At 38.7% G+C, this 13,209-nt stretch overlaps 1 protein-coding gene across 1 annotated transcript in view; it reads left to right on the forward strand.

Annotated features, from left to right (window-relative positions):
* The window catches only part of BCAS1 (brain enriched myelin associated protein 1), a 46,023-nt gene that overhangs the window by 31,923 nt on the left and 891 nt on the right, over positions 1–13,209 (forward strand). Inside the window, exons 10-11 of the mRNA XM_029085439.1 lie at positions 4,542–4,607; positions 8,353–8,619. Of these exons, the coding sequence (XP_028941272.1) occupies positions 4,542–4,607; positions 8,353–8,619 (333 nt within the window). The remainder of the gene's footprint in view (positions 1–4,541; positions 4,608–8,352; positions 8,620–13,209) is intronic.

Genomic DNA, 13,209 nt, shown 5'->3' on the forward strand with positions numbered 1-13,209 from the left:
GCAGCCAACACACCTGTTCAGCCACTGCCCCCCAGCCCAGGGGACAGGGAGAGGGTTGGGGGGCAAGGGTAAGGAGACTTGTAGGGTGAGATAAGAACATTTAATGATAGAAATAAAATAAAACTTAAAATAATATTAATATGAAAATAGTAATGATTATTATAACAGTAGTAAAATATGAAAATGAGTGATGCCCAGTGCCATTGCTCACCACCCACCGACCAAGCCCGGCCCGTTCCCAGATAACGATCCCGGAGGAGTGACAATCCCAGGAGAGCGAGAGCCCGAGTAAAAGCCAGAGAGGAAGAGACCCTCACTAATATACTGAGCATGATGTGACATGATACAGACTATCCCATTGGCATATCCAAACATCAATTTAGCTTATTAATTTAAATATTCCTCACTCCCTTAGATTTTTGCGCTTGTAGACTGACAAAAGATGAAGTCCTTCACTTCCAGTGAGAAAAATGCAAACACTGGTATATTATCAGTGTTTTGCTCATAACAAATCCCAGGCTGAAAGCAAAACACAGTACTATTCTAGCTACTAAAAAGAAACCAGCTCTGTTCCAGCTAAAAACCAGGACGCCTGGGCAGGTGCTCCTTGAGGAGACCATCCACTGCCAGCCCTAGCCATATCAAACACCCCTGCACTGCACAATGAACTCCTGTGCTTGCTTCAGGGAATCATATTTTTAGTAGCAAAACTTTTTTGGCAGCTTAGGTAGGTTGGCTAAACTGGCAAGTAAAAGGATACAATTGCTGTTTCAAAGATGTTATGTGTTAGATGGAAAAAGAAAGGCACAAAGTAGGATTTAATCCTCCTTCCCAGAAGACCGAAGGGAAGAAGGAAATGACTGAGCTGATGACGTGGCTGATATCATCTCGTGGTTATAGTGTGAAGAGCTACCCTGATGGATTTGTTTACAAACAACAGCCAGGCAGTATTCCTCAAAAGAGTCTAGAAAAGTGGCCAGGAAAGTGGAATCCAAGTCTAGAACTAACACTTCTCTGATTAAAATTGTAGCAGGCCTTGAGGATTTATAGAGCAGTTGATCTATTTTGGCAGGGTTTGCAAATGTGTGTGTGAAAGACTTCTATTTTTAATCAATGCTGGTTTATTTTCAGGCAGCTACATGGTGTGGGTGTCAGAGTAATTTATAAATTAAAATGTGATAAACATAGTTTCTTATAACACAATGTAATAAATAGCCCAGGTTGCCCAAATTATCTGCTCTTGAGTACGTGCTGGTTTATACAGCTGTGAGCAGTCACATTGTCAACAGTTAAAATCCCCAAGTCAGACCCTAGAGGGTCCAAGCAACACCCTAAATCCTAATTTCTTTTTTATTTCCAAAATATTAGTGTTTCTTTTATTTTCGGTTGTTTATTAACCTCAGCCCAAACCATGATGAGTGCATCTACTTTTTCTTCTTCAGAGTTACTTTACTACATAACTACTCTGCTGTATCTGAGATTTAAACTGAAATTCTTAATATCAGCCAAGAATTGTGCACACAATGTGCTTTTAATTCCAAATATCACTTTACAAAATTAGTCAGTTTGGAAAAATCTCAACCTTATTCCTAAATCTAAGGAGATTTGTGGTCATCCTGCATAGAGGCTCATCACCATGGCACGTGCTAGGTATGCAGAAGGTGACTCAGGAGCAATGCATGTCAAACTCTGATGTCTGTGGCAACCACGACTTCAAATCACGTCACCCTACCAAAAAAAAATAGCACCGATTGGAAAATAAAGCTGTTCCACATCTATCTTAGTCACCAGGGAAGATGATGAGCTGTGTTAAAAGCAGTAGATGTAACCCTGCTCTAATCGGAGCAGGGGTTTAATCCAGATTTTGGCCTAGAAAGACAGAAGTAGTAAGTAGCAAATATCAACCCCTATGGAAAACAGAATTGTATTAAATATGTTACTGGTATTACAGTTTTTTTTGAAACCTTTAGTATTCATCTGCTCTACTTTTGGCTATCAATTTACAAACAGATTGTGGATTATTTTAGTGTATTTATTGTCCCTGAAGTATATCCCAGGCTGTTTCCTGCAAATAACTTTTGGATTACTGGATCACTGCCATGCTGTTGGGCACAATTGGAGCTATGTAGCTGCCATACAGCTTCGTGCCAACTGGTCAATCAGTATTTCTGATTCCTAAGGCAGATAGAAGGATTTTAAGCCACTGCTAAACAACTAGCTTCTGTAAAGCTTTTGAACTAGTGGCGAGTGCTGAAAATGCATGAAATATTTAAGACTCCAACAAAGGCTTGATTTTCTCAGAAGGGAAAGTGGGGGAAGCTCCAGTGCTATGGGGCTGAGAGCTGAGCTGAGTACTGTAGAGATCTCTAATAGGCCCTTTTGCTCAGAATAGCCATATTTGCAGACTCTGTACTGGAAGGTATAATTTCCACTCAGAAAAGGTCCGTTTCCACTGTAGTTTTCTCTTGAGGTCTGGCTACCCTACAGGAACAGCCATAAAGTAGAGGAATTCCTGAGCCAGCTTTGCAATAGCTCACATCCTGGTAGCAGCATAATTCTGGCACCGTGGAGCTCAGAGCAGGGTAATTTGAACATTTTGGGGGGCTGCCTAAAAATGTCCTATTTCTGGATCAATTTCTGGAATAGCAAAAAATATTATTTCCTAATTGTCTGCAGTGTGTGAGCTGGCCTATGTCCCTGTGTAGATAAACTTTTATGTAATAAATAGTATTTGGAATCAAGAATTACTATTTTATGTTGTCCCACCTTAGTTTTCTTTCATTATTCCTAAAAGTGTAGCAAGTCTATTCCCTGTCCCCACCCTACTCCATTTAAAGATATGCTGATCAACCCTTATTGCCACAGAAAGCAGAAAATACTTTCAGGAAGCTTTCAGCAGCAGCAATGCTAAATAACCAAAGGTAAGGATAAGAGGTCAGCAGCGCTCTAGAGAGAAATCCTTGTGATCTTTATGTATACATTTTACTGAAGGCAAAAGGGAACTTTGTCTAGGCAAAGATCTCAAGGTCTTTAGTCTATTATTTATTTTTTTATTATTTTAGGGAAAAAAGGTAATAAAGTGGTTGCTGCTATAGCATAAACTTTTTTTTTCCCCCCAAAGGCATTTAAAAACTTACTGAAATAGAAATGCAAGCTAGATCTTATCACAATACATCTTCATACACTCTGGACTGAGTTTCTATGCTGTAATGTTAAGACAGACCACACTGTGCTTCCTCCCCTCCGTGTCTGCAACCTCTTACACAGATAAAGAGTCACGAGCATAAACATGCAAGAGACTGAGCAGCAGCATGTTCCAGAAAGAGAATTTTTCACATGATTTGTGACAAATAATGAATTGTCAGGAAGTGATTTAGTTTTCTATCATGCTGCTGCTACATATTGATTTTCTGTGGGTTTATAGGAAAGTCAGAGAGTGAAATCAGCCCTTGCAATAATGCCATACACAGGATCAAGCTGATTCTGTTGTGCTTCAAGTAACAAATCTACAAGCTGCAGAAAACCACAAATCTGCCTGATCTATCTTTAGAACAAAAGTCACATCCTTTCATTGTTTTCATTGAACTTCTGCAATGAAAAATGACATTTAAATTTGGGCACTTTGAAATTCTGGAGTTTATTTTATACTTTACTGCTAAGCTCTGTGGTTTATATGGTACTCAAGAGAATACCACGTTGCACCCTCTGACATGCTTTTTAATTAAACATGTACATACTTTTCCTTTTGTTTCTTTTATATTACTAATTGTAACTAAATAATTGTCACAAATCTTGTAATTTTTTCCTCGCTGAGCTGGTTTTGTCAAACAAGATTTTCCTCATTTTTAAATCTAGATAGAAACGGGGGCTCATACCTTAAAAACATATTTCAGAGTCAAGGTTTCCTCTGAATGACCTGCTAGTGCTGCAGCCTCAGGGTCTGCTCTGATTGTCCTAGCTGAGAAGAGTGTGCACCAGGAAGGGCCATTACTGAGATGTATGTAGAGAGAAGGCATAAATGGAAAGCAAAAATTGAGAAAAATGGATGCTGATGATAAAATATAAAAATATATCCATAAAGCATAGTGCGTTTTAATTATTCACGGGTTATGCACTTTGTGTGGTGGTTAAATAGAAAGGAAGTCCCACTAGATCTTATAAGACAGATTGGTCTCTGAAAAGCAAGCAAAAGCTTTTTCCTAGAAAACTCCCGTGGCAGGGCTGATAGCACTGTCTTGTTTACTGGCTGATAAGATCTCTGGTCCACTGAGACCTCATTCATGTTTCTCAAGCCTTAATGGGAAAATTGACTTGCAAGGGACAATCATCTCACATAGAAAAGAACTAGCAAAAATCTGCCTGGGAGAAGTGGGTATTTAAAAAATGTTGGTAGTTTCAAAAATATCTGGTTTTGTTTTAGCATTGTAAACAGAATCTTTAAATCAAACCTTGCATTTTTTGGATTCATGTGTGTTTTCATATTGAATTAATGCCTCAAACAGGAACCCAGTTAGAAGTCCTATAATCCTTTGTTATTTTAGTCAGTCAAGGGTGATGGAGGGACAACCAGTTCAGAAGAGGTAAATGACCCAAGCCCCAGTCACCAAGTAAGTGCCTAGATTTTTTCATCTTTTGGTGATGGGTTGTCACCTACTTCCCTACAACTCTAGCTCTGAAACGTGAAAATCACTGAAAGAAAAGTGCTGCATGCTCACTGAGCTCCATATATTTACATATTTCTTTACTTACCTATTTCTTTTACCTATTCATGCTATTAAACAAGATTTTAAAGAGTCACTATCAGATTTTTTTAAAATGCTTTTTTCTAGTTGTGTTCCTTTTCTTAAAATAGTCTTTTTATGTTCCATTTTATTCCTATCTCTTGCTATTATTTTACTTTCTTGCCTTGGCTTAGGCAGTGAAACTAGATACACACAGCTAGAATAATTTACTTGATTTACTTGTCTGCTGAGTTGATGATCATTTAGGTAGAAAGTCTACAGAAGAGAAATTAAAATGAGAATGAAAACCATTCACTGCAATTTAACAAAAGCTGTAAAAATATTATTTCTTATTCTGTTTTTGTTTATTTCCATCTATGTTTGTAAAAGCTAAACCAAAACTTTGTATGTGAGCTTTTCATAATATTCTTTATGGCTTCAGAAAAATCACATTTTCATTAGATATACAAATACCGTTACCTTTTCTAAGAGTCAAACTCTAATCTGCTGCAAGTCAAGATATCAAGAATAATTATATTCAAGTAATGAGAGATAAAACCCAGGTTCTGTGTGTAGACATAGGATTTCCTTTAACCTGAGAGCAAAACTGAAGTTGTATTGAAAACTGACCTTTCAGAATTTCCTTTATTTCCTTTTTTAATTAATAGAAAAATTATTTTCTCACTCTTCGTTTTTTTCATGATGTTCTATGATAAAAAGGTTAATCTTTATGAATTATTTCTCTAAAAGTATCTTAGATATAGAAGGTCTTGTCTTGTGATATTTATTCCTTATTTCATACAGCAGATTTGTAAAATTATCTAAGTGAGTAAAAGTTACAGTCCTGGATCTATTTTTTATTATTTTAATTAACCTTTTCCTTCCATTTTTTTTTAAATCAACTTCTTCCTTCTCTTGCTTGCACTGCTGTAAATTAGCACAGGTTTATTACACAGAAGAGCTCGAGGAAGACTGTATCTGCTGTTGACTTTTTTCTTTTTTAGAATTACTGTGAAATGATGTCCTTAAATTATGCTGTCGCATTTCTGGAATGCTGTGATTCTTCTTTGCTTTTCATCACTGCCATTCTGTATGCTACAGAAATGCACTACAACACTGATCCAAAATCTGTGGAAATTTAGGAATCTTCCTTTCTGTACTTAAAAAAACAGCCTTAGATTTAGGTCCCCTGTAACATGATGGGGAAAAACACTGTCCTGCTAATTTTGTTTGTTTGGATTTTTTTTTTCAGTGACACTGTTAATGTAGAGAGAGTAAAAGCAATCTGTCAGGTGCAGATCACCCTTTAGAATAAGAAACATTAACATGTTTCATTATTCATAGGCTTCACTTTGTATTTCCTGAGCTGCTCCCATCAATATAAAATATGCCAATTTCCTGCCTTTCAAGATTAATATGAAACACCTCAAAGAGATTATCTGATTGGAATTTTTTTCCTTATTTTGCCTGGAAAATGTATTATGAATCTTTTTTTAAGTGTTTTGTTTGACTAACATCAAAGACCCAAACCTGCTCTCAGAAATAGTCCGGTTGCATCCAGTTTGGATTTGGCTGCAATACTGTAACTCTCAGGCACCTACACAATCAAACACGTGTGGTGAGGAAGATTCTACTCTAATTTTACACCCGCAGAATAAACCCACAGATTTCAGAGTGTTAATAAAGGTCAAAAGCTGTTCTGGCACCTTTGAACTCGGAGATATCCAGTCTCATAGCTGTATTTTGGGTGCTGTGGTTATTTTTGAGTTGAATGCACACATTTGCAATTGTACAAAAGAGAAACATTTCAAAAGTGAGCTAAGGCAAATAAGAGCAAGATGGACCTTGTCAAATTAACTGATGGGTTCAGGAACTGAGACCTTCCCATCTGATCATTGAAATGAGTCAGAAGGAGACAGAATGAAATTTGAGTTTATGAAGTTCTGTTCGTCCTTGTGCTGGGAGAGCTCCTGCATCACTTGGGCACTCAGAAGTGCATTCAAGCAGGTCTCTCTCCTCAAGTGAGGTGAACAAGATGCAGGTAGTGTCTGCTGTCTGTGCAGCCCCAGATGACAGGTACTCAGAGGTTATCGAATTTGCTTTAATAAACTATTGACACTCAGATGGTGCCTGCCTGTGGTGTGTGGGACTACTAATCACCTGCATCTCCGGGTTTCATGTGCTGTCTTCACATATCTCCTGCAGAACTAGAGCAAGGACTACCTTCATGACTGTATTTTTTTAAAGTCTAAAAGCAGACAAATCCAGATGTAAGCAAATCTATATATCCACGTATGTCTGTCCTTTGGAAAAGGAAATAGTTTCGTACAAGCATGTATTTTGCTGAGGACTTAAACTAACTGGTCAAGACTGAAAGTGTTAAATGATTGCAGGTTCTATAATTTAAATGTGTTCTTTTTAAGATTAGGTGGAGAAGAAAGGTGAATGAAGTGAAAAAGGCCAGTGGTAGTATTGCTACCCCCTCTCATTCTTGTTTCCCCAAAATTAGAGTGGCTTGGGTTTTTTTAAATAGATACGAGAGGTGTATTTGCATTCTGTTTCTCTAGAGTTTCTACTTTCTGGTTTTTCTCTGAAATCATTATGTCTAAAAATGTATTTGTTTTTAAGGAAAGCTAAGCTTGTCATGTAAGTGTATAACCCTAGGCCTTTAGAACACCAAATACTTCAAGATTAATGGTAAAATCCCCAAAGTTGGAAAAAATTACACAGCATTAAGCTTTGGGCTGTGCCCTTAGGGCAGATGTAAGATTTCTGGCTTTTCAGCATGGCAAATTTGTGTGCTATTTTAATTATGATGTTAATAAATAAGGCAATATGATTTTTTGCATAAGAAAAAATAAAATCCCATTTGCAAACAGATGTCCTAAGAAAAACATATCTAATCATTTACTACTCTGCAAACTGCAACTGCTTCATTGTCTTATCCTTTGTTTGCCAGATCTGATTTTTCTTCTGCGAACTTCAAACATATCCCGTACTTTTCTGAGTTTCAGAATCTTTTCCTTTGCTATAAATAGGTGCTCTGTCATTGTGTTTGTCTTTGGAATATTTGCTCTTTCTTCTTTTGCACTTGTACATGAAACTTTCTATGATGCTGTGGCCTTCCATAGCCAAACTCGATGTTGTTAATTTCTTGGTGGAGTGTTGCAGTTTTATAGCAGAGTTGTTTTTATCCTTTGCTTTGTAGTGTCTCTTCTTTTCTTTCCCAAACCTTTCCCTTGCACTTTTTGGGTGCTTTCACAGCCTGGTTGCAAAAGCCAGGGGAATCTCAGTTGGCAATGCATGCTTGTGACTCTCTGTATCTTTCCATACATATTCTCTGCCTCTTAAAACAGCTTTAGTGTAGACATATACGTAAATAAACCAAGTTTATTCAGGGATGGTTTGATCTTGCAGTCTTTGCTCATGTAAGTAATTCTGTCAGCTCTCTGGGAGTCCTTCCCTAAGTCAAGGCTGCAGGAGTTTGTCCCAAACTCTGTAAATGAAAACCTGTTGAACAGCAGGATTTCTCCCTGCCAGGTGGCCTTTCATTTTTTAATATATTTATGGATCGCCTTCCAAAATGTTTACATTTCACACTAAAAATAACCATTGTTTGAAACTGCTTTAGACATTAAACTCCACAGAGAGGCCAGTTACCCCAGCTGAAAGTGAACCTGTGGGCCAAAAGAGCAAAGAGGGTTTGAAAGACAAGAAGTCTACAGTGGAGCTGAGCAAGCAGAAAGGCAGCAAACAGGAACCCAGGGAGCAGCCAGACTCCAGGGAGCAGCAAGCGGCCGAGACTGACTCCATCCAGAACGGAGGAGACGCTTCAAAGGAACCCTCCTTCAAGAAGACTGAGAAGAGGCAGTCACTCGGAGGGTTTTTTAAGGGCCTTGTACGTTAAGTTGATCTTATCTTTTTAGTCATTTTTCAGATGATTTCAGTACCCAGCCTGCGAGCTGTTAACTGTGCGAGGTTTGTGCTCTGGTGGAGTGCAAATTCACAGGCAGCTTACAGGACTAAGGCCAAACAGCAGCAAGTTTTTGGGCACAGGCAATAAAACTTGGGCCTCAGGGTACTGATTCACAGGCCAGTATGGTTTATTATGGGAGAGCTGTAATTGTTCCCACACCCCTGTTCTAGAGGTTCATGCTTTGGCTACAGGGATGACTCAATTGTTCATGTAGCAGGTACTGAACCACCTACAATTTACGGTGTGTTTATCAAGGAAAAGTGGAGGTGGTGCAGGTTTACCAGAGCAACCTGCCTGCCACTATGGTGGTTCACCTCCTGCTTCAGAGCAGCTGGGACATCCCTGCAAGGCGGGAAATCCCTGCAAGGAAAAAAAATCAAGGTAGACCACTAGGTGGGTGGCAATTAGCACAGTGGTCACAAGATAAATGCCTCGTGTTAGCAGTCAGTTATAGACTAGTTAAAGCACACACAAAGAATACACATGATATTTTTTAATTCCGGCTTTACTTTGTTAATTCTTATCCTAAATCTGCTATCTCCCCTTCACTGAAACCTGAAATGTAGAAATAATTCAGCACACTAAAAATCTGGGGTTTTGAGTTGGTGTTACTGATGCAGCTTGTGATTCCTTGGAGCATTAAATAAATAGAAACTGCTTTTTTTCCCTTGTCCATATTCAGGGGCCAATGTAGCAACAAAAGCACAGGTTAGACCTGGACTGTCTCTCAAGTCTTGGCAAGAGGGCAGATTTCCATTGCTTTTTTAAATCAACTGGAAGGACACAGTTTACTCCTCTTTCCTCACACTGTCGCAACAGCAATGAATCCACAGAGCTATGGGGTCATTTTTAGTATCTTTTGGAAATGTGTGTAAACTGAGCTTCATCACAAATTTCAAGTGATGCAAAGAGCCTAAACAGGTTGGACTGATACCTGCAATGATTCCTAGTGACTCTGGTCCCCTGAGAGACATACAGCTTCTCTTCCTTCCTCCCTATCCTGCTTCTAAGGCTGTCACAAAAGAAAAAGACAGCTAGACAATCCTCCAGATTTCCTCCAGAAAGAAGAAAAGTCAAGAACTTTAGATTGAAATGATAATGCAGATTTAAAAATTAGTTGTGTTAGGACACTGGGTTATAAAGTTAGGCTGCTGTGCGGACCCAAATGACTCATTCAGGGGCAGGTGTTTTTCCACATCATAAGTGTTTAATTTGCACGTATTTCACAGAATTACTATATGTCCTACAGAGGGCAATTTGCATTACCAAAATAATTACATATTAGAAAGGGAATTAAGAACAAAAGAAAAATAACTTTTTGCAATATTGATTAGCAACAGTTCAGCCACTTCTGCTTTCTATTTCACTCCATCATTCTGGGGTAAAATCCTGGTCCACCACAAGATCAGTGGGATTTTCCTGTAGTTTCAGTGGAGCAAAGAAGTCCTGAAGTTCACCTAGAGTAACTACCAACTTGCATTGGCTTCCACTCATCTTGGCTCCCAGTGAAATCAGGAGGAGAAATATTTTTGCTTGACACAGTGTGAAAAAGCCAGGATATTGTTTTATATGTGTATGTGAGTTATACTTGCTGATTGAAGTTATCAAACACATTCATGCTCATGTGCACTTTTCTTGCCTCATCCCCTTTGCCTCCAAATTCTGCATGAAATTTCCATTGTGCACATCCATCCATGTGTGTAATGTCTGATCCATGCTCACAAATGTGGTGTATAGGTGTCCTATCCTGCTCTGGGTATTGGTAGCCTCCCCCCAGCAGTGAAATCAGGAGTTCTGTTACTTAAACCACTTAAACGGTAGTAACAGATCTCTTGCATCAGCTGGAGGGGAGGAAGAGAGCCACAAGTTTCTAGCACAGGTTATCTAGAAATGGGGCAAATGTTAACCAGTTCTATTATTTCTGGAGGTAATTCAGTTTTGTTTCTCTGGTCTGGAGATTAGTTGAAGTTAAGCACTGACAGCCTTAATCAAAATTCTTACTGTAGCCACTGTGTGAGAAAGGGTTTGTCTGTTGACAATTGCACTTTGTTTTGTACGATGTCATTCATCCGAGTTGTATCCAAAAATCTTTCATAGAGTGTAACAATAGATACAAATTTAGGATGATTCCAGAAAGCGAGATATGAGGAAGCACAAGCTAGTGAAGAAACCTGCTTTCAAGTGCAAGTTCATGAAGGACAGAGAGAGAGATAGGAAAGGTGTCTCTGATTCAAAGGGCAAGAAAAACCTTTTTGATCAAGTGAGGAGATTGTAAAGAGGCAAAAAGACCATTTAGGGGAAAAAAATGCAGAATGAATTTAGAGGAAGAAAAGATGTTCTGTGAGATATTTTTGATTGCTCAAGTAGCTTGGCTGTATAGTCCCTTATCTTCTGTTGCAATTATAGAGGCCAATAGTATTCCTACAGTTTCCCTCTCCCATTGACAGAAGATGTCACTTTTAAAAAAAAAAAAAAGTTTTTGATAACAGTATAGCTGATTTGGTCAGTTTATTGTGCATTTGAACCAGGAGAAAAAAAAAAGAGAAAAAGCAACAAACACAACAAAACACAATGAGGTCTGCGTATAGAAAATATCTCTCAGAAAATGACTGCTTCTTTTTTAATATCCCCAAGAAGATTATCCATACCTAAGAAACCTGGTTCTGCAGTGCTTCTAAAATACAATCCACACATCTCCTAGGTGATCCTACTAAGTCCCAGGAAGGTGTAATCATTAATCTAAAAGTATTAGATCCCTCAGAAACCAATGCCAGAATTTCTGTTTCAAGATAGCAGCTGAAATATCTGGTAACAACTCAGCAGAAATATTAAGATTTATGCTGATAAAATGGAAGCAGGAGATGTTTAAGAGGGGACCCAGCAGACCTTACTTGCTCACCTAACCTGTGCCCACTGAGCTCCTGAATTCTGGTGAGCTATTTTAATAGCAGCTCTTTTAACACCACTCTCTCCTGAACCTGTCAGTTCCTCTGGGAAAGGGCACAGAGTAAGAGGATGTCATAGTGCAGGAATGTAGCTGATCAGAACACTTTAGTTCAAGCATCTGCTCCCAGCTGGGCTAACAAATGCTGAAACTTTCGATACAAATGGAGCCACTTAGGCAAGCAAACAGCGTTATGGACCAGCTGTGTGGCTTTAACACAGACGATAAGGTCCAGTGGCTGTTCCTATGGTAAAAGAGATTAACTTATAAGCTATATAAAATGCAAAGGTATTTAGTGAGTCTTAGAAAGATTAGATTAGAAAGAAAAAGGAAAAGAAAAAAAAAGATTAATGACATTGTTTTCTGAACTGGAATAACTCATACTTAAGTTGTCAGAAGCTGGGAGTGCTTAGCATGTGGAAACTATTCTGACCGATTCTGATCAGGGTATCTGGTACAAACCTCCTGAGCACAAATTAAAAAAAAAATACCCCGGTATCATGACATTCCTGAGTGTGCACTTTTAAGTGCTCTGCCCAAAATAACATGTTCCAGCTTAGCTGTCACAAATGGAGGCACCCTCCACTGCACTCAAAGGGGTTATGCAAAGTAACCGAGAGCAAGACCTGAGCTGGTGGTACCTGTGCTTCTGAATCTGAGGGCAGAGATGGAATTTGTCCGTTGAAAGGGCAGGAACAAAGTTCTTTATTTCAGGCTGGGCTTGGAAATTCCAGTTTAACAAGAATCATCAGCCAGTCTCCCTCAAAGCTTTCTGCTTTAATCAGCAACCACCTTGAAAATGGGTGCAGCAGGGAAGGCTGTGGTGTAAGCAACTAACATATGACACTTCTGCAAACATGCCAAATGAGTCAAAATGGGAATTATCGCAAATGAGCTTCCCCCCCCCTACTCCTCCTTCCACCCATTTAGAGGAAGAATGACAAATAGTATCATCTTGTTTCCTAGATCTAGAAATGGCTTCATGCATCAAACAGGAACAGCTACAGATAACAGACTCCATTACTCTTTTAATGTGAGAAATCTTTTAACTGATCAGTAGGTTTTAGTGTTGCTGGGTAAATTTGGACTGACTAGCTTGTTTGGTATTGTTTGATGGATATTAGAACCTGTTACATTTTAATGTCTTTCATTTACTGCAACTTGTAAGTGGCTAAAAAAAAATTTATTCTCTTCTAGAGCATCTTCCAAACTCAACATCAGTGTAAGTGGAAACAAACCCATTGCAGCCAGTTGGGCTGCACAAGATTACAGTTGGTTTTAGATAGGGGATTCTTTTAGTCCCTTCTGATTTTTGGCTGCTCTTTTTTATACTTAGATTTTCAAAGGTGAAAAGCTAAAAGAATATCAGTAAGGTGGAATGTAATCAGTATAAAAAAACCACTGTTTTTACTTCCCTGAAAGAGATGAGGAAGTTGAGATCTTTCACACTCCCAGTCTGACACAGAAAAGTCCTATGGTGACCTGAAGTGATGAGTCAGGTTCCCAGTGTGAAATGTACTGTGTGAAGGCACAATTCATGTATGATTTTGCACAGTTCCTATTGTAGG

This window comes from Antrostomus carolinensis, unplaced genomic scaffold, assembly GCF_000700745.2.
Source record: "Antrostomus carolinensis isolate BGI_N321 unplaced genomic scaffold, ASM70074v2 scaffold11780, whole genome shotgun sequence".
NCBI classification, from domain to species: Eukaryota; Metazoa; Chordata; class Aves; order Caprimulgiformes; family Caprimulgidae; genus Antrostomus; species Antrostomus carolinensis.